The following is a 22699-nucleotide window of genomic DNA, read 5'->3' as shown; positions in this document are numbered from 1 at the left end:
AAAAAGGCACTTGTTTTAGCAATCCGCTGCTAATGTACTGTACGTGAAAGATTTAAGACTTGCTGGAAAGATTTGCTTCTGTTTTATTAGGGCTGCCATTGAGAAAGCAAGAGCAGAACTTGAGAGAGGTGCTTCGAGATTTCTTAATGGGCTGTCAGGGGCAAGACACCCGGTCTAGGTTTCGCCAGCACTCTTCCTGTGCATTAAAAGCAACAGGGGCCAAGCAGCGCTTACAGAAGTATGAATTACTTGATGCCTTCTCTGTTCCATATGGTCAGCCGTGTCTCAAACAATTAATCACTTACAGAATCCTTGCATTGGATTTAGGGTTTCAGCTGTACCTGTGCCAGTGGGGGCAGCCGAAGGGAGGGGAGACTGCGTAAGCATAAAATAGCAAGTTTAATAACACCGGGCGCCAAAGTCTAAGCAGCTGGCTTCTATAAACAGCACTTCTCATCCCCGCCTCACCTTTACAATGCTATTATTTCATGGGATACTTACTATGGGAAATAGGAGAATATTTATAAGCTTGCGTGGAGAAATATCTATCATGATTTACGCTTGCATAGTTTTATGCTCTGTAAATACATTAATGGGGCACTAATCCGGATTTTAGTAGACAAAATGCCCACTTTTCAGGGCTCTGAAAATATTAGTTTTAGGTCGTTTGTACTTTGAAAGTAACGTGGACACGCGATCCCTTATATAATATGTAGATGTTTACACGGATCTGTGGGGCTATAAAAGTAATTAAAAGCGATGTGTGTCCTGTAATGGTAGAACTTCAGACTGTCTTTTATTTATTATTTTTTAATAAGGGTTTTTTATTTCAGTTTTTATATCATATTTTGTGTTTTAACAGTCAGTTTTTTTTAACTCATTAATGACTGCTGCATATATATTTTTTATTTTTTTTACAGCTAACATTTTAAGTGACCCTCCAGAAAAAAATAATAACATTTACTAGGGAGCACTTACATGGTAATCTCCTTTCATCTTTTAGCTGTCAATTCTCAGGCTCCTATTCTACCATTCAAGATGGCTGCACTACTTCTCAGACTACTTGACGCACACTGTGCATCGGTAGCCCAAGACACTTCCTGCTTGTCCAGCCCTCCTCTTGGATTGACCAGCGCTATTCAGTGTTTAAGGGCAGCAGGAAGTGTCTTGGGCTCACAATTGCATAGTGCGCATTATGTAGTCTGAGAAGTGGTGCGGCCATCTTGGATGGCAGAAGAAGAGCCTGGGAATTCACGGACCTGCAGCTAAAAAGATAAAAATGAGATCACCATGTAAGTGTTCTATTTGTTCCCCAGTTAGGCTACATTCACACGTCAGTATTTTTCTATATCCCGATTTTCGGTCCGTTTTTTGCGGATCCGTTGTTCCTAAAAATGTTTCCGTATGTCATCCGTTTTTTGCGGATCCGCAAAAAATGGAAACATGTATAAATTTCAATAAGCAAATAAAGTTGTTTGGATTTCTTTGAAAAAAAAAAATAAAAAATTAAAATGTAATTTCCAGGAACGGAATCCGCATAAAACGGATGACATACGTAATGACATCCGAATGTCTTCCGTTTTTGTGGATCCATTGACTTTGTATTGTACCAGGATCCGAATTTTGTGGAAAAGAATAGGACATGTTTTATATTTAAACGGACATGCGGAACGGAACAACGGAAACGCTGTCCGATTTTTTTCCAGGACCCATTGAAAATGAATGGGTCCAGATCTGTTCCGCAAAAAACGGAACAGATCAGGAAAGAAACAACGGACGTGTGAATGGACCCTTAAGATGATTTATTTTTCTTGACCAGAGAGTCAAACTACAGATTGGCGTGGTATTAAAAAGCAGGAAGTGCTCAACCCCATATACAGTGGTGCATTTATACCGGGGGGCAGATCCTGCACTTGTGGTCCGCTGCTAATGGCAATACCCATCAAAAATACATACAATGAAGGATGCCTGCAGCGGACCACAAGTACCACAATGGACATCCTACACAGGATAGCAAATGTGTGGATGTGATGAACAGTAAAAATAATATAACAATAACAAAGACAGGTGCACTCTGCGGTCTTACTAACCCTCATACTGGTGTAAAATTGAGAGATTAGCCAACATATCCTACTGTGGAGGACATGTCTGAGCCCGAGCACCGCGCCAGTTATTCTTATATTATTTTGACCGGAGAGTCACTTTAAGAGACTAGTTTGGATGCACCACCTTTTTACAACAGTGTTTCAGATGAAGATTGCAAGCCCAGTGCCGAGGCTGTTAGGAACTACGTCAGGCCCTGTTCGAAGACCAATAACTTTGATATCCAATAATTTTAACCCTGCAACTGCGGCATCTGAGATATTTGATAGAGGGTGGGTGGTCTCCCAGTCTGCCTACAAGCCCCAAGATCTGCCATTAACATCTGCCTATTAAGCCATGCCACGAGGCCGCTTTTCAGTACAGGCAATAATGCTTTGAAGTGCTGTGCATTTCAAATAAAATGTTTGTAGAAGCAGTTCAAGAACTGCCGCTTCAAATTCCACATAGGGACAGAAAAAGCACTATAAACGTAATAAAGGTTTTTGTTTTCAAAATAAAAGCAATCATTTTAATGTATTTTAATATAGTTTATCTTAAAACAAAAACATTTTAGTGCCACCACAATCACAATGATCTGTAGGAATAAAGGGGGTCTTTTATGAAGACCGGCGTTATAGACTCCGGTCTTAATAACCCCCTATATCTGGCTGGGGATCCTCCGATGTTATGAAGAAGCGACAGCCTCTACATAACTTCAGCTCATCCAGCACCAGTCTAAATGTAAGTCGGCTTCCTAGCTGTCTTACATTTAGACCATTTTCTACTCCTAAACCAGGCATAGAAAATGATGAATGAGACGGGCCTGCCGGACCATGCCGGACCCACTTTTTTAGGCCTGGCATGAGCAGGGGAAAAGTCACAGATTGCGGCGCAAATAAAAACTTATGACTTAAAACCTGTTTGTATTGTGCAAAAGTAACAAAGCGTAAAACCCTATACTTATTTAGTATTGCCATATTTGTTACTGACCCCTAGAATAAAGTTAAGGCTACTTTCACACTCGCGTTTGGTGCGGACCCATCAGGGATCTGCACAGACGGATCCGTTCAGATAATACAACCGTCTGCGTCCGTTCAGAACGGATCCGTTTGTATTATCTTTAACATTGCTAAGACTGATCCATCTTGAACACCATTGAAAGTCAATGGAGGACGGACCCGTTTTCTATTGTCAGAGAAAACGGATCCGTCTCCTTTGACTTACATTGTGTGTCAGAACGGATCCGTTTGGCTCAGTTTCGTCAGGCGGACACCAAAGCTTTTTGGTGTCCGCCTCCAAAGCGGAATGGAGATGGTACGGAAGCAAACTGATCCATTCTGAGCGGATCCTTATCCATTCAGAATGCATTAGGGCAAAACTGATCAGTTTTGGACCACTTGTGACAGCCCTGAACGGATCTCACAAACGGAAAGCCAAAACGCCAGTGTGAAAGTAGCCTTACCTGTTATTTTTACTCTATGGTAAACAATGAAAAAAAGCAAGAAAGAAAACCGCCAGTTTTCTGAAAGTGGGCGTGTTTTCTTATGTAAATTAATCTCTAGACAGATTTACTATTGCGACAATTTAAAAAGTCGCAAAAAATTGCTCAAGTTCACTCCAGTGAGGACCATGCTTATCTTATGCGACTTTTTAATAGAACATGCGACTTTTTCGTAAAGACGCGCGACTTTTGTAAAGCCGCTTACTGAAGGATAAACTGCTACCGTCAAACAACATTTATCACAGTATTAAAGGATCATTAATAAATCTGACTTAGCCAAAAGTGACTTTGGACATATGTAAAAGTGGAGTAAGATGTGAGTGTAATGACGACTCTGGCCCATAGTGTTATCCTAGTGCAGAACCTGAAGAGGTAGTTTGTGACTTCAGTTTTTGGAGTCATGCGCTGCTCTCCTATATCCTTCACTGGACAGAACAGAGTATCATTTGCTTCTGAAATATTCCTTTAATGATCCTGTAGTTCCCACAACCAGTATAAGGACGAATTCACACTCGGACCATGCTGTTTGCACAGTAAAAAATCATTACTGGAGGAGTAAAGATTCTAATTCTATATTGTTTCAAAAAATATGCTACAAAAATAGAAATCAATATACAAAATTCCCTAAAAATTTGTACCAAATAGAAAGACTTCATTTGATCTTTTAGTTTGGAAGATTGAGTTACGGCTTTTTCCCTTGCTCCTTTGTCAAGTCATTGGGTGGGTCGGTTTAAAAGTTAAAATCTTTTATTTGTGGTTCATTATATATGACATTTTGAAATAATAATAAAAAAAAAAAAAATTAATTAATATATATATATATCAAGGCTACACAACTAATGTCCTTTTTATCAAGAAAATACAATTCTTTGGTACGCATCCTGTTGACCTTTGATTCTGCCCTGTTAACCTTGTCTTTAAACATCAGGTCACCAGGGCAAGTCCATCTCATTCAGGAAACAATCGAAAGAAAGTGTTGGCATTGTACAAACATTGGAAATAGCACACATGCCCTTATAACGCTGAGGCCTGATAAGGCTATGGAAAGCACAACTTAGAGAAGTGTTTGTTATCCACTCTGTTGACCTCTAGCCCCTGACTGTAAAATACCTCCATTAGCTCAAGATAGTAGGTGAAGGCTTCAGTCAACCCTTAGGGGAAGCATCGGTCAGAGAACTAGTACCTGTCATCAGGGCTCATAACATTTCCTATAATAGGTTCCTGAAGTAATGTGTGCTCTCCTTTAACTGCCGCCACATTCTGTTTGTGCACCAGCTACCTTTGTATGGACCCATTTACTTTGTAGGTTTTCCAACTTTTTACTTGTTCTGTCTACCTGTTCTTGAACACCAGAAGTTTTAAGTCATCTGAAAAATACTTAGGGTCCGTAGGGTATCCCCCTTTCTATTTTCAACATAGTATAAATTTATAAAAAAAAACAAATAGCTTTCCTCTATGTACCCTAACCTAGACCCCAAACACAGTACAACCTCTCCACTAAAAAGGGGCCTCGTACAACTGTGTCTGAGTAAAAATGAAAAGTTATGATGGTGAGGATACAGGCTAGATAGGCCAACTGGAGAACAGGTGAATCCACCGGTGGGCCCTCAGTCCTCCACCACCTGCATGAGTGGCACCTGGCACATAGACTGACTGTACTACATACAGATAGGCAGTGGACAGCATCTCAACCAGCCAATGGGTCTTTATAAAAGCTGGGTTAATATTATGTAACAGACTACCCAGTTTATTATTATAGATGTATCGGGTGGATGAGATAACTTCTAGGTGTAGACACAGGCCAGCCAGTTTCCCAGGCACCCACCTTCACAACATCCATGTAGGGCCCCCCCCCATTATCAATCGTCTTGCAAGGTTTTGATGTCTGCCACTGTCTGGGCATATTTTCCTAGCCCACATAGCTAAGACAGCCCTAGCAAAATACTGAAAGGGTCTCCAGGACAGAACAGTCTGAGGAACAGGCTACGCAGCGGGCTGCTGCTGAAGAAAATGTGTTTGCCACAGTTTTAGGGATCTGCTAATGGGGGTCAGTTAATATTTGTAGGTAGCTGTACAGTAGTTCCCCAGAATGTATGTTACTGTTTGGCCCCAGGCACCCCAGCCTGACAACATCGGGATAAGAGAAGGCAAATACAAATCATTCATTGCATCTTCAAAGCCCAAACTGGAAGTATCCTGGAGGGGTTAGATGAGGTGATCTGAGGGAAACCAGTTTCTTAGATTATTTAAAGGGGTTGTGCAGCCAGTACATATTGATATCCTTTCCTCAGGATAGGTCATCAATGTTTGATCGTGAGGGTCCGAATCCCGGTATCCCCGCCGATCAGCTGTTTGAAGAGCAGGCGCGCGCCTCCTCCTCTTCAAACAGCTGAACGGAGGGGGTGCCAGGAGTCGGACCACCACCAATCAGACATTGATGGCCTATCCTGAGGATAAGTCATCAATTCGTACTTGCTGCACAACCCCTTTAAAAGGGTTTTCCGAGATTTTCTGTCCTCGACGTAGGTCATTAGTATTTGATCGTGAGGGTCCGACACCTGGGACCCCTGCCATTCAGCTGTTTGAGAAGACACCGGCACTCCTGTGAGCGCCACTGCCTTCACCATGCTCACCAAGCACAGCGCGGTGCATTGTTTAGCAGCTGTGCTTGGTATGTCCTAGAGTCCATGTGACCAATGAATCTGTCGTCACTCGGCCAAGGGAAAGCTGTGAGAAGGAGGGGACGCTACTGTGAGCGCCTCTGCCTACTTAAACAGCTGATCAGCGGGGGTCCTGGGTGTCGGACCCCCCGATCAGATACTGATGACCTATCCAGATATTTACATTTTGAAAAACCCCTTTAAGTCTTCAGCTCACTGCCTTGTAGAATGGATTGACATGGCTCAACCCGTACATTTTCTATCATTTACTGCCATAGTAAAGCAAAATTAAATTTTGAGTTCCTCAGTTCTGATTTAGTGCTACTTTAGCTATTGATCAGCTGTTCTAGAGGGTTCCTCGGGGCAAGTATAGGGGAAAACTACATTTCCTTAGAAACTACCCCGATGATGTACAATGACCAAGGAAAGAGTGATGACCAAGGGTAGAAGGATTGTATAACGATCACAGGAAGTAAATGCCACCGGGTAATTGTTGTCACGTATTGTGCCTAACAGCAGCTGAGACGTATGTTCCTGCGTTTTCTTCTGTAACTCATTTCATCTATTTTGACATATGTCTGGCGCTTTATCTCTCAGTCGACCGCAGAGGAACACTGAGATCATCCAAAGGATGCCTCTTAAAGATGAAATATTGGCCGATTTAACCAGTATCACTAATCATAAAATGACTTTATATTACCCAATATATTAAAACTTCATATAGTATATTATTTTTGTGTGCCGCTGACAAAATCTGTAGCAGTTATTGATTGCGCGTACACAGCTAGCTCTTTTACTGACAGTTTATGTCGTTTTTCTGGCAGTAATAGCTCAATATTCTTTTAGTTGTTTCTGGGATTTAATTCAAGTGCATGCATCTTCTACCTGTATTCAGACTTCTGTTTATAAGGAAACTCGAAAGGGCTGATGTTACTCATTTTCTCATAGAAAACAATATATTCTTGAAAATGTCTGAACTGTTTTTTCTTTGACTCAGAAAGAATATTAAACCCTTTACACTGACCCAGCTCGCCGGTAACTTTATTGTGTGTCTTGTTATAAAGAGAACCTGTCACCACACAATGCAGTGTAATCTGCAGGCAGCATTATATAGAGCAGGGGGAGCTGAGCAGATTGATATATGTTGTTTTTTTGGGGGAAAAGATTCAGTAAAATGTGTAATTTACACATTTAAATCTCCGCTTTTTCTGACTTCAGCTGTACACGGGGGAGGTGTTATCAGTGATCGTTCCTAGTGTAAGTATGTATACAAAGATACCTGAGTTTTGCACAGGACTGTCTTACCACTAACTTATAGTATTCCCCGTGTAATTGTGTATACAGAGATAACTGTACACGGGGTGGTCTTAAGTTTAGAAAAAGCTGAGATATAAATTATACATTTTACTGAGTCTCTCCCCACAAAAATATATATCAATCTGCTCATTTTGTCCTGCTGTATATCATCTTGCATGCAGAATGCACTGCATTTCATGGTGGCAGGCCTTTTTTTTTTTTTTTTTTTTTTTTTTAAAGGGTTGGTGCCCATAGAGACAATTCACCAATTTTTACACTATTGGGGGAATTCATCACTCCTTGCACCCTAGACTTCTGGTTTCAGAAAGTCGCAAACTAAGGATTTGCGACTCTTTGGGGTATCTTTTTGCAAAATTTTGCAACTTTTTGCATTTTTTACACCATTCACTCCACTTTTGAAAAATGAAAATGGGTGTGGTTTTCTATGTTGCCATTGATTTTGATTTTGATGGGCCTTCAGTGTCAGATTGGCACGGATCCAAGATCCCTGCCGATCAGGATCAGTTGTTTCATTGCAGATCCAGCGCTAGAAGTCCGTGCCAAATCTACACATCTCCGCCCATTGTGTAGTGGACAGAGATGGTAACTGTAGAGCTGCTCCAATTCACGTGGGAGTGGATGGAGCTGTGCATTTCTTCGGCAGAGCTCATCCAGTGCTGTATCCTCATCTAACTACAGTGCACTGTAATCACAGCCGCACCTTCTATTCACTTGAATGGGATGAACAGCTGTAAATATGCCGCCCCCCAGTACATTATAGATGGCGTGCAGTTTAATATTGAGGATGACACAGCGATCGCACAAGTGACGCAAAAGATGCGGATGCCACACCATGCTCTGTCCGCATCCACGCATTCATTCCACAGCCCCGCAAAAAAGATAGCACATGTCCTATACTTATCTGTTTTGCGGACAAGGATAGGACATTTCTGCAGAATTTCCAAAATAAATGGTAGCATTCACTCAGCTGGGATCCCTGTTTTGCGGATCCGCGACTTGTGAATGATCCCTAATGGTCTATCATGTTTCTCAATTAAGTCCCGTTAATCGCAGCTGCCATAAAGGACACCCTACAGATACTACAAGAAAGGTGCATGTGTCTCCATTATTGTTGCTAGAGGGAATTTAAATTTTTTTTTTTATATTTTCTGTAGCTACAAAATATAAAAAGTACAACCACATTATATCTCTTCTACAGATTTACATCTTATTACTGAAATGTAATACCTGAAACAATCGCCTTAAGGCTGCCAGTAGATGATGTGGCCCTGGCAGCGGGATCTCCACCTGTACTTGCCAGGCCGCGCTTGTACAGGCTGTGGAGCCGCATGCGGATACCGCTGCCGAGGCCGCATTGTGTACGTGCAGCCTAATGCAGATAATTGGAAGCCAATATTATATTACTCACTGGCCCTCCTTATAATTATTACAAAAAACAATTATAGGATGGACTCTTAAGAAATGAGATGCAGTATTAAATATTCAAATGATTAGCTTTTTTATGTATGAGATTCTTATGTTATTACTATTATGTTTTCATCTTATGATATGCAAGATTATATTTTATTTAAAAAAAAATGTGTATATTTCTCAAGTAACTTGGGTTACAAATGAGTTAAGCCATACTATTTTATGGCTTATTTTATGTGATGCATATATTGACTGAAGTCCAAATATATGGTGGCCATTTTCGGTCATCATTCCCCATATTGATTAACTGGCAAACATGCAATAGTAATAATGAAAATATATTGATTTACTGTCCTCATTTGCCTATGAGCTTTTTATTAATTTTACGTGTTTCCCCCTCGTCCCCCGTTTATTTAATTGCTTCCCAGACCAGCCTACTGCTAGAAGAGCTTGAAAAAGACTACTGGAGCTGGGAAGACAAGTACAAAATACTGCATCGTATCCTGCCGTTACTAGTAGAGCGTCAAGACCTGCGGCTGGGGTGGAGAAAGAGGTGAGACTGAAGAAATGCACTGAAATCTATATGATCACATTATAAATGGGCTTCTATATTTCAGGCTTTTGTAAAATTTGTATTCTGTAAATGAACTGCCAACCAGAGTCAGTAGCTTAATAAAACTCTTAGGCCTCTTTCACACGGGCGTTGCGGGAAAAGGTGCGAGTGCATTGCGGGAACATGCGCTTTTTCCACGCGAGTGCAAAACATTGTAATGCGTTTTGCACTCGCGTGAGAAAAATCGGCATGTTTGGTACCCAAACCCGAACTTCTTCACAAACGTTTTGGTTTGGGTTAGGTGCTGGGTAGATTGTATTATTTTCCCTTATAACATGGTTATAAGGTAAAATAATAGCATTCTTAATACAGAATGCATAGTACAATAGGGCTGGAGGGGTTAAAAAAAAAAATTTAAAAATTAAACTCACCTTAATCTACTTGCTCACGCAGCCCGGCTTCTCTTCTGTCTTCTTTTTTGCTGTGTGCAGGAAAAGGACCTGTGGTGATGTCACTCCGGTCATCACATGATCCATCACCATGGTAAAAGATCATGTGATGGATCATGTGATGACCGGAGTGACGTCACCACAGGTCCTTTTCCTGCACACAGCAAAAAAGAAGACCGAAGAGAACTCGGGCTGCGTGAGCAAGTAGATTAACATGACATATGTTAACCATGTTATAAGGGAAAATAATAATGATCGGGTCTCCATCCCGATCGTCTCCTAGCAACCGTGCGTGAAAATCGCACCGCACTTGCTTGCGGATGCTTGCGATTTTCTCGCAGTCCCATTTACTTCTATGGGGCCTGCGTGCTGCGATTTTCACGCAATGCATAAGTGATGCGTGAAAATCACCGCTCATGTGCACAGCCCCATAGAAATGAATGGGTCAGGATGCAATGCGTTCAACTCGCGCATTGCACCCGCGCGGAATACTCGCCCGTGTGAAAGGGGCCTTAGGGCTCATGTACACGACAGTGATCGGCCCGGGAAACATGGTGTTTGCCATATCTCCCGGTCCAACCGCGCCCCACTGAGCCGAACTGACTGCATCATAGTAATTTATGATACAGTCAGTCTTTGCAGGGCTATTGCAGTTTACTATATCATCCGTGTGAGTACACTGCAATATCTGCCGATCACATATGAACTGACTATATTGTAAAACACTATGATACAGTCGCAGTATATGTGGCTGAAACACAGACTGGTCACGGTCATGTGCATGGGTCATTACAGCCTTGCAGGGTTCTCCGTGCTACAGATACTTATGGGCTATCCTCAGGATAGGTCATCAATATCAGATCGGTGGAGGTCTGACACCCGGCACCTCTACCAATCAGCTGATTCAGGCTGTCACATCGCTGGAAAGTTTACTGTGTATGAAGGTGGAGGCAGACAGCTCCGAACACTATATAGTGACCATGCCGGGTACTGCAGAGAAGGGGAGCTGCGCTTCAGTACGCCAGCGCATGAAGCTACCCATTCTACAGAGCTTTTTGCTTCTGTCCGTACAGTGCTAGTTTCCAGCGCCATGGCAGCCTGAAACAGCTGATCATGGGGGTGCAGGACCGTCATCGATCTGATATTGATGACTTATCTTAAGGGTAGGCCATCAATTTCTGTAGCCCAGAGAACCCTTTTAACATTATATTCGTTCAGCCAATGACAGTCATAGAAGAAAGGAGGCTTCATTACAAAAAAAATTACTTATTGCCAGCTTTTGCCTACAGGACAGAAGGGTCTAGTGTTTGTTTCCCTCTGTAGACCCTTTCCCATGACTCTTGATCCCATCCCCATCTCCGTGCTTGCCAACAGTTCACTTGAGACCTGCACAGGTTCTTGTCACCCAGCAACAAAAGGAAAGACAGGAACCAGAAATAAGCCCCCGCTCACCAGGGGCCCCGTAGCATCCTCATGGTCTGCCTCTATGGCATCATTGGCATGTACACCTTGGGATCCAGCTTACCGAAGGCTGCTACAATAATAGACTAGTCCCAGTATCCTCAAGTCAAAGGCTCACTTTAAATATATGAAGACATAATAATTAAAAAATAAACTGTATTATTATACTAAACGATGACACAATCGAGGACAAATAGAACGGACCAGCCTACATTTGTGTATTACATCAGTCTAATAGCTGCCCATGAATGTTCATGAAATGGACTAATGACACATCCTGAATGGATACGCATCTATCTCTGTCGCCATTATCTCGTTAAAATGAGCACTGTTCATTAGAAGGGTTCTCGTTCCTGTTTATCTTAGCATCTCGACATCCTCATAAGTGCAGATTATTCCCAGCAAGAGAGTTAGTTTGAATTATCCATCAGAAATGGAAGCTATGGCATTGCAAGAGATAAGAAGGTAAATGGTTAGAACCCATTCACACAGCGGGACATACAAAGTGTGAGGTGCAGCCGTTTCTGCATTTCCACATACATGCAAGTACTGGCGATCATGTGGGCGCCGCATGATCACCAACAGGAAGGAGGCTACAATTGACAGTCATATCCCGACATTACCGTCTTCATAATGCAAATTGACGATCGCCACTATTTCATTCTGTGAGTGAAGCATCTTTGAGCATCACTGTGATCTTCTAAGGCTTTGTTCACTTCTGAGCAAAAATAGAAAAACCAAATGTAAGTCAGAGACTGGTCCGTCACATGATGGACTTTAACGACACTCAGCGGACCCCACTGACTCCATCGTAGGATCTCCATCACGGTGAAGCCTTATACAGGGAGATGGGTTGTTATATTCCACTACATTCAAGTTAAAAATGAACCCTCCGAAATTTTGACATTTATGGCATATTCACGGTATAAGCCTTAAATATCTGATAGATTCAGTTCCCACGACTTTCTCTGCTGTTTTCAGGACTCCTGTAGAAGTTAATGAAGGAAGCCACAAGTGTGGCCACCTCTCTATTCACAGTGGCCATGGAACAGGGGCAACGGGATCTTTGCCCTGGAGATAGGTGTGGATCCAAAAGGTAGAGTGTCCTAAATAAATGTCTAAGACAGATAACCACCTCCAATAATTATAAAAAAAATACATTAAATAGCATTCTATTTAAAGCGACTCTCCAGGAACTGTGGAAGGAACAGAACACTTACCTGGTGCCTTCATTTGCATCTTTTTAACTGCAGATTTGTAAATTCCCAAGCTCCTTTTCTGCCATCCAAGATGGCCGCTCTGCTTCCCAGACTAACTGATGCGTACTGTGATTTTGGTAGTCCAAGACTCCCCACTGCCCTCTGATTAGTCAGCAGTGCTCATGTGATCAGTGCTGGCCAAACCAACTGCCCTCTGATTGGTCAGCAGTGCTCATGTGATCAGTGCTGGCCAAACCAACTGCCCTCTGATTGGTCAGCAGTGCTCATGTGATCAGTGCTGGCCAAACCAAGTGCAGGGCTGGAAAGGCAGGAAGTGTCTTGGACTACTGATGTCCAGTGTGCATCAAGTAGTCTGAGAGGTGGTCTGACCATCTTGGATGACCAAAGAGGAGCCTGAGAATCGATTGATCTAAACATGAGAAGGCGGGCACCAGGTAAGCCTTCTGTTTCTTCCCCAGTTAATGTGAGGGTGGCTTTAATATATAAATGTTATTCTAATAGAAAATGAATGACAAATTAATTCAAACCTATGCGTTTTCTCACATTTGCACAGTGTAAGTGTTTTGATTAAAAAAAAAAAAAAACACACAAAAAACGTGTCTATGACATGGATAGCGGGTGTAGGTAAGGGCACTTGGACATGCAGATAAACCTCACTGTAATACAGTATTAGTAAAGTGTATGAGATTAGACAAACCCCATGTACACATTGTACTATTGAAAATGCGCCAGTTTTTTGCTTTGTATCACATTTACTAGCTTTTTTTCGCCAAGGAGGCGTGGCGGGTAGCCTAACTGTGTATGAACTGTATTTCTTTCTTGTACACTGATATGATGGTGGAGCACAACTTGAATCTTTGCCCAGGTCGGTCAGATCTTGTGGCATGGCCGCCTGTGACTTGCAGGTAAGTGTTTCTGAGGTCATGAGACAACGTTTTCTGAAGTTGATGGAGTAACTGCAGGATGTTCTGTAGTCAGAATACACAGAGGCCAATGCTCGGATCCTGCACAAAGGATGTAACGTCACATCGTCATGTTAAAACACCCTAGAGTGAAGCAGACTCGTTAAAAGATGCAGAACCTTAACGCCTCTTCTCCGTCCATATGATCTCTCTGGATGACACCTTTAAAAGGGTGTAATTTTTTTTTATTGCTGCTCTTACCTTAGACAATGCATATTTCAGTCCCCAGTACCTTTTCTTTGTGCTGCTGATCGGCAGGAGTCCGACACACTGCCTCCCCGCTGAAAAGCCATTCGTTTAAGGCTACTTTCACACTGGCGTTTTGGTTTTCCGTTTGTGAGATCCGTCATGGGCTCTCACACACGGTCCAAAATGGATCAGTTTTGCCCTAATGCATTCTGAATGGAAAAGGATCCGCACAGAATGCATCCGTTTTCTATGACACAATGGAACAATAGAAAACGGGTCCGTCCTCCATTGACTTTCAGTGGTGTTCAAGACGGATCAGTCTTGGCTATGTTAAAGATAATACAAACGGATCCGTTCTGAACGGATGCAGACGGTTGTATTATCTGAACGGATCCGTCTGTGCAGATCCATGACGAATCCGCACCAAACGCGAGTGTGTAAGTAGCCTTAGCTACACCGATCAGCTATATTGCTTTACTTACCTCTTCCTCCGGTTCCATTCTCTGCACTGTGTGTCCAGTCCTCCTGCCGCTGCTTTTTTACAGACTGCAGCAATGATGTGCAGGTATATGGCGCATGACCGCTGCAGCCGGTCATTGTCCTCAGCAGTCGGCCAGTGAGGAGGTTTATTGGAAGCAGCAGTCAAGTGCCATACATCTGCACTTGATGTGCCAACTGCAAGACAGTGATTGGCTGCAGTTTTCACGGACCGGTATACCATTTTTTGTCTTCATCTGGGTCAGCTCTTTAGGTTTAACTTGTGGACCTGTGTCTTTCAAACTTTCTATCTCTACATGTTGCGACATATATACACTACTCAAAAAAATAAAGGGAACACTTAAACAACACAATGTAACTCCAAGTCAATCACATTTCTGTGAAATCAAACTGTCCACTTAGGAAGCAACACTGAGTGACAATCAATTTCACATGCTGTTGTGCAAATGGGATAGACAACAGGTGGAAATTATAGGCAATTAGCAAGACACCCCCAATAAAGGAGTGGTTCTGCAGGTGGTGATCACAGACCACTTCTCAGTTCCTATGCTTCCTGGCTGATGTTTTGGTCACTTTTGAATGCTGGCGGTGCTTTCACTCTAGTAGTAGCATGAGACGGAGTCTAGAACCCACACAAGTGGCTCAGGTAGTGCAGCTTATCCAGGATGGCACATCAATGCGAGCTGTGGCAAGAAGGTTTGCTGTGTCTGTCAGCGTAGTGTCCAGAGCATGGAGGCGCTACCAGGAGACAGGCCAGTACATCGGGAGATGTGGAGGAGGCTGTAGGAGGGCAACAACCCAGCAGCAGGACCGCTACCTCTGCCTTTGTGCAAGGAGGAACAGGAGGAGCACTGCCAGAGCCCTGCAAAGTGACCTCCAGCAGGCCACAAATGTGCATGTGTCTGCTCAAACGGTCAGAAACAGACTCCATCAGGGTGATATGAGGGCCCGACGTCCACAGGTGGGGGTTGTGCTCACAGCCCAACACCGTGCAGGACGTTTGGCATTTGCCAGAGAACACCAAGATTGGCAAATTCGCCACTGGCGCCCTGTGCTCTTCACAGATGAAAGCAGGTTCACACTGAGCACATGTGACAGACGTGACAGAGTCTTGAGACGCCATGGAGAACGTTCTGCTGCCTGTAACATCCTCCAGCATGACCGGTTTGGCATTGGGTCAGTAATGGTGTGGGGTGACATTTCTTTGGAGGGCCGCACAGCCCTCCATGTGCTCACCAGATGTAGCCTGACTGCCATTAGGTACCGAGATGAGATCCTCAGACCCCTTGTGAGACCATATGCTGGTGCTGTTGGCCCTGGGTTCCTCCTAATGCAAGACCATGCTAGACCTCATGTGGCTGGAGTGTGTCAGCAGTTCCTGCCAGACAAAGGCATTGATGCTATGGACTGGCCCGCCCGTTCCCCAGACCTGAATCCAATTGAGCACATCTGGGACATCATGTCTCGCTCTATCCACCAACGTCACGTTGCACCACAGACCGTCCAGGAGTTGGCAGATGCTTTAGTCCAGGTCTGGGAGGAGATCACTCAGGAGACCGTCCGCCACCTCATCAGGAGCATGCACAGGCGTTGTAGGGAGGTCATACAGGCACGTGGAGGCCACACACACTACTGAGCCTCATTTTGACTTGTTTTAAGGACATTACATCAAAGTTGGATCAGCCTGTAGTGTGTTTTTCCACTTTAATTTTGAGTGTGACTCCAAATCCAGACCTCCATGGGTTGAAAAATTTGATTTTCATTATTTTTTTTTTGTGTGATTTTGTTGTCAGCACATTCAACTATGTAAAGAACAAAGTATTTCAGAAGAATATTAAATTAATTCAGATCTAGGATGTGTTATTTTTGTGTTCCCTTTATTTTTTTGAGCAGTGTATTATTAGCTCTTTTATAAGATTCCTTTTATAAGAGGTTGTCTAGGAGTTCAGTATTGGTGGCCTATCCTCAGGATAGGCCATCGTTATCTGATCAGTGGGGGTCCGACACCCAGCACCACTGGCAATAAGCTGTTTGAAGAGGCCACAGTGCTCCTCTTCCTAGGTCAGTGACATCACGTTCATCAGTCACATGGCCTGTTTGCAGCCCGGTACCATTCAAATTAATGGCCTAAGCTGCAGTACCAACTACAGCCACTATACAATGTACGGCGCTCTGCTTAGTAATCTGTGCTGCAGCGCTCACCAGACCACCACTGCTTCTTCAAACAGTTGATCATGGGGATACCAGGTGCCTGATCCCCACCAATCAGATATTGATGTTCCGGAGGACAGGCCATCAATATCAAACTCCTGCAAAAACCCTTTAAGCAAGATCTGTCCATAGATTTAGTGCTCCATTAACCTTATGCCCTGAAATGTGCTTTGGTTTTCATTTTTGTCTACATGTTTGTTCCTCAAATGATCATGTAGTAAATACCATGTTGTCTTGTGCATGTATCAGTCCTGGTCATTTATTTCTGTATTTGAAGTCACTTATTTATTTATTTTTTCCTCCCCTTTTGCTGTAATGAAAATACATTTTCGGGAATGATACGGGATAAAGCTAAAGCTGTAATCTTTACGATCAGGATTTTTACTTAGTACCAGTACTGTTGTAACGTATACCGGAGTCATAACGTTTGCTCTATGTTAACCCATTCAGCCACTGTGACGGGTACGACGCAGTGGCTGAAGTAATGGAATATGGAGGCGGCTGCTGCAGTAAGTATATTGGGACAAGGGCTGTATATTGGGACAAGGGTTCAAAAGATCCCAGGTTCTAGCCCCTAAGGGGGTTAAAAGTTGTTATTATAGAGAGCTACTAAACTGGTACATGGGTTGCAGGATAAAACTTACCAGGAAAGATTAAAGGACCTTAACATGTATAGCTTGGAAGAAAGACGAGACAGAGGGGATATGATAGAAACTGCTAAATACATAAAGGGAATCAACGAGGTAAAAGAGGAGAGAATATTTAAAAGAAGAAAAACTGCTACAAGAGGACATAGTTTTAAATTAGAGGGGCAAAGGTTTAAAAGTAATATCAGGAAGTATTACTTTACTGAGAGAGTAGTGGATGCATGGAATAGCCTTCCTGCAGAAGTGGTAGCTGCAAATACAGTGAAGGGGTTAAGCATGCATGGGATAGGCATAAGGCCACCCTTCATATAAGATAGGGCCAGGGGCTATCCATAGTATTCAGTATATTGGGCAGACTAGATGGGCCGAATGGTTCTTATCTGCCGACACATTCTATGTTTCTATAAAAGTAAAAAAAAAAAATTATTTAATTACCCCCTTTCCCAATTTTACATATAAAAACATATAAACAATAAAAAAAATAAACAGGTATTGCCACATAAAAAAAATGAACTAGAACTATTAAAATATTTAAACACTTTTTTTTTATTTATTTTTTATGGTATTTTAGTGATAATGTTGAAAAATTCCTGGGGGCCAGTGCTGTGCTCCCAGGCATAATTAGGTTGCAGGCACTTCCTGTACATTTTGCACGTGATCCTACTAGCCTGGTTACAAACAACGATTTGCGTGGGTTGCTCCTGCGCATGCCCTGGGCACTGACTGCTCATAGTGCCCAATACTGCCTGACTGCACAGGCGCAACCCACGTACATTGCGAGTTGTAAGTTACTTTAACATCTGCAGCACTGCAATCCAGCCGCCTGTTCCAGCAGAGAACTGAGATCTGCCCGATTCTCTGCATATTTGCCGGATTGCGGGATATTTGTCCCATAGGCTTAATATTCAATCCTACTAGGATCCATGATATGTAATACCAATATGGCTGACAAATAAAAGTAATTGTAATGTAATGCTCAGATTTTGTTGATTTTTTTTTTTCTGATTTAGTTGATTTTATAGGTGCAAAATTAGTTATGTATTGCGGAGATTCGCTCTGGTAGACAGGACAAGCGGACGCAGTATAAAGGCAAAGACCATTTTGTAACTCAAAAATTTCAGTGCTTTATTCACACTTATGGCAACAAAACAGTACGACCGTCCATTTGCAGTTTTGGTGTTCGTTTACACCTAGACAGTTCATACAGCAAAAACAGTCACCTTTTATCCTAGGTGTTAATGCACACCCGGTCGGCATAGCACAGGACAGAGCAGTCCTCCCGGATTCAGGCCTCCAGCCTGGCACAAGGCTCAGATTCCACAGAGATTGCCAGAGCTCCAATGTCAGAGAGAGATCATCACCACCACCTGACACTGCTGACTGTTTTTTTATAGGCCTCTCAAAACCCGGCCTGGAACGTGGGGAGTAGTCGCCCACCCAGCACTTTGGCTACTCCCAGTAAGAGCCGCCCCGGATCAGCTATTACAGCTATACTTAATAGCAAGGTGTCAAACAGCAACTGCTGCTGACACATGAAAACTGGCTCTTACTCCACCGAGGCCAGGAACCTCGGTGACACATACCTTCCGTCAACTACAGTCCCTTGCACCTTCCTACAGTATCTTAAATCTGACCAATTTCTGTCCAATCAGACCAATAGTTGGTGTGTATAAAAAAGATCTGTGTGTGTATAAACGGCCATCTGACCAATGATTGGTCAGAAAATCTGTCAGATAATCAGTTGGTGTAAATGTCCCCTTATACTCCATTGCTTTTCCCCTTTTGCCATACTTTTGGACAGATCTTGAAGGTATCCACGTGTTGACTGCTTGGCTCGCTCAACCATCCTATTTGACAAAGATGTTTTCTTAGTCCCAGTGTATTGAAAACACAAGAACTCGATGAAAGAATGATAAGTGGGTAAAGAGTTTTTAGCAGACAAGAGAGATTAGGTGCTCTGGACAGGTTTAGCCAAGAACAAAGCAGATTGAGAGAAGATAAGTGTTTAAGAATGTTTAAAGGGGGGGGTACATAGAGTCAACACACGGATCGGATGTGTACAACTCAGTGTTTTTGTATAGCCTTAGGCTTACATGGGTAGACTCAAGAGTATGGTGTGGTATTTGTCATCCTTTCAAGTAGTAAACCTATGGCTAAGGTTATGAGTATACCGTAGTCACTTGGTCATCTTTATATCTTAACAACTATTCAGATCAAATGCGGATATTTTAACAAAACACTCCGGGTGGTGGCGTATTACCCATAGGAACAAAGTATCATCCATCTGAAATGCAGCGACTGATCCTTGTCTTCTCCAATGGCTGACATCAGGGCGTCACAGGGCAACCACCATACAGAGTTGGTGTAGTTGAATAAATATTTTCTGTTGTAAATGGATCAACTTTAAAGGGGTTGTCAAACATAATATAGTTTTTTTAAATATCCCCCTCAGTGGGCCTGTCGAAGGAAGTCTTAAGGCCCCTTTCACACGAGCGAGTATTCCGCGCGGATGCGATGCGGGAGGTGAACGCATTGCACCCGCACTGAATACCGACACATTCATTTCTATGGGGCTGTGCACACGAGCGGTGATTTTCACGCATCACTTTTGCGTTGCGTGAAAATCGCAGCATGCTCCTCTTTGTGCGTTTTTCACGTAACGCTGGCCCCATTAGAAATGAATGGGGTTGCGTGAAAATCGCAAGCATCCGCAAGCAAGTGCGGATGCGGTGCGATTTTCACGCACGGTTGCTAGGAGACAATCGGGATGGAGACCCGATCATTATTATTTTCCCTTATAACATGGTTATAAGGGAAAATAATAGCATTCTGAATACAGACTGCATAGTAAAACAGCGCTGGAGGGGTTAAAAAAAAAAAATAAAATCATTTAACTCACCTTAATCCACTTGATCGCGTAGCCCGGCATCTCCGTCTGTCTCTTTTACTGAATAGGACCTGTGGTGAGCATTAATTATAGTTCAAGGACCTGTGATGACGTCACGCCGGTCATCACATGGTACGTCACATGTTCTTTTACCATGGTGAATCACCATGGTAAAAGAACATGTGACGTACTATGTGATGACCGGAGTGACGTCATCAAAGGTCCTGTAACTGTATTTAATGCTCACCACAGGTCCTTCAACAAAGGAGACACAAGGAGATGCCGGGCTCCGCGATCAAGTGGATTAAGGTGAGTTAAATTATTTATTTATTTTAACCCCTCCAGCGCTAGTTTACTATGCGTTCTGTATTCAGAATGCTATTAGTTTTCCTTATAACCATGTTATAAGGGAAAATAATACAATTCACAGAACACCGATCCCAAGCCCGAACTTCTGTGAAGAAGTTCAGGTTTGGGTACCAAACACGCACGAGTTTTCTCCCGCGAGTGCAAAACGCATTACAATGTTTTGCACTCATGCGGAAAAATCGCGGGTGTTCCCGCAACGCACCCGCACATTTTCCCGCAACGCCCGTGTGAAAGAGGCCTTAGGCTACTTTCACACTTGCGGCAGGACGGATCCGACAGGCTGTTCACCCTGTCGGATCCGTCCTTCCGCTATTTCGCCGAACCGCCGATCCGTCCCCTTTGACTATAATGGGGACGGGGGCGGAGCTCCGGCTTATAAAGGAATCTTTGGGAAATGCTTTCCTGAGTGCTGACCCCACGATCCCTAGAACAAGGATGTGATGGGTGTGCGGACATTTCCTTCGTATTACTCATTAGAGCCAAATGTCTACTACTACTATTTGACATGGCTGTGTGCACAGAGCCTTCGAAATGTCCTTATGGGGCATTTACATGACCGTATTTTCGGCCCCCATCCGATCTACAGTTTTTGCGAATCAGATGTGGACCCTTTCATTTCAATGGGTCCGCAAAAGATGCAGACACCACATTGTGTCCGTTATGTTGCCCCACAAAAAAATAGAACATGTATTATTCTCGTCCATTTTGCGGACAAGAATAAGCATTTCTAACAAAGAGCGGGATGTGCTTATCTGCAAAATGCAGACCGCAAAACTGATACGATCACGTGAACCCCCCCTTATAAACACAAGTCAGGGGCGCGTCTACAAGAGGATGGAAAATTTGTCCCAAATTTGCTAATTGACCATTTGTACTACAGTCCCTTAGATGCGACCACTTTGTCTTTCCTAGTCGATCAGCTGGGAGGGGTACACCTTTTAGAGGGTGCACACACCATATTTTTTTTTGTTAATGCCCCTGACTTATAGAAAATAGTAAATTAACGGAATCTCGGTTCTATTCATATTGAATTTGAAAACGCATAATAAAGCAGGTAGAATACTAGCGCCATGGAGAAAGAGCTCAGGATATGTGGTCTCTCATCAGACGTTTATCTGCATCATGGATGATGATAGACAGACCTGCTCCTTTTATGACCTTCAACCTCTCTTTTGCCATCTGACTTTGCCACCTTCGCCTGACCCCTGGTGACACTTCCAATCTTTCACCTGGGCTTTTATGTAATTTGCAGTGCTTTCAGTAAGCCTAATTCAGCATCAACACTCAAAATTGCTGGAGCCTCCATTGTCTTGTGTCTGACTCCAAGCTCTTTAAATGGCATGTGAATAAACTAGCTGGTATTTACACTTTAGGGTTTTGATACTTTAGGTATTGTAGCCAGCACTAACCAGGTGGTGCCCTCATACCATGTATTAGGCTTGTGCGACTTTCTATAGGTCACCTTTTAACATATAGAAAAAGCTCAAGATTTCAAAATTCTTATCTGAAAATCGCAGAATCCCAATATTTCATTGCATGTAATTAAACATTTAGAATAGCCACTGGTATAATATGCAACAATATGGTATTGCTGGCCCTGCCTTCCATCAGTTTGGACTCCACTACAAAACAGGGCCACTTTTAGTATTTTTTACAGGGCCACTTTGAATTCCCAGTCCGCCCCTGCTCTAGCCTGAGAGCCCCAAGAAAAATAGAAGAATACTAGAGCGCACTCTGTCGTCTTTGAAGTCGTTAAAAGGTTTATTCTGTAAGAAAGATGCTAGTCTTTCCAATATACCTTATTTCTGTGTAGGTTCAACTTCTGGTTCTGTCTAGCAATCACTGATACTGCCTGGTAGGGTTGATCATGCTGATTAAAACTATACCTTTCATTTCATCTATTGCATTTAATGTTTGTGTGTGTCGTTAAAATATATCGATAGTATCCCCAATAACAGTGACCTCTACAGTACCCCGCCCCTTTAACAGGGAACTCCACAGTCCCCCACCCCTTAACACTGACCCCCCACAGTGCCCCTCCACTTTAAAATGGGACCTCCGCAGCAGCCCATCCCCTTAACTTTGACCTTCACAGCAGCCCGCCCCTTTAACAGTGAGTTTCACAGCACCCCACTTCCTTGTCAGTGACCTCCTCAGGGCCCGCCCCCTTAACAGTGACCTCCACAGTACCCCGCTGCCTTAACAGTGACCTCCACAGAAGTTGCCCCTTTAAGGCTACATTCACACGTCAGTATTTTTCTATATGCCGATTTTCGGTCAGTT

At 43.1% G+C, this 22699-nt stretch overlaps 1 protein-coding gene across 3 annotated transcripts in view; it reads left to right on the top strand.

The window, feature by feature from the left end:
* The window catches only part of FTO (FTO alpha-ketoglutarate dependent dioxygenase), a 280792-nt gene that overhangs the window by 89602 nt on the left and 168491 nt on the right, over window positions 1–22699 (top strand). For all 3 annotated transcript variants that reach the window (XM_040410711.1, XM_040410710.1, XM_040410709.1), the window contains exon 8: window positions 9399–9523. In XM_040410711.1, the coding sequence (XP_040266645.1) occupies window positions 9399–9523 (125 nt within the window). The remainder of the gene's footprint in view (window positions 1–9398; window positions 9524–22699) is intronic.

This window comes from Bufo bufo, chromosome 10 (genome assembly GCF_905171765.1).
Source record: "Bufo bufo chromosome 10, aBufBuf1.1, whole genome shotgun sequence".
Lineage (NCBI taxonomy): Eukaryota > Metazoa > Chordata > Amphibia > Anura > Bufonidae > Bufo > Bufo bufo.
Note: the sequence above shows the minus strand (reverse complement) of the source record. Positions and strands in the feature narration are given on the sequence as shown.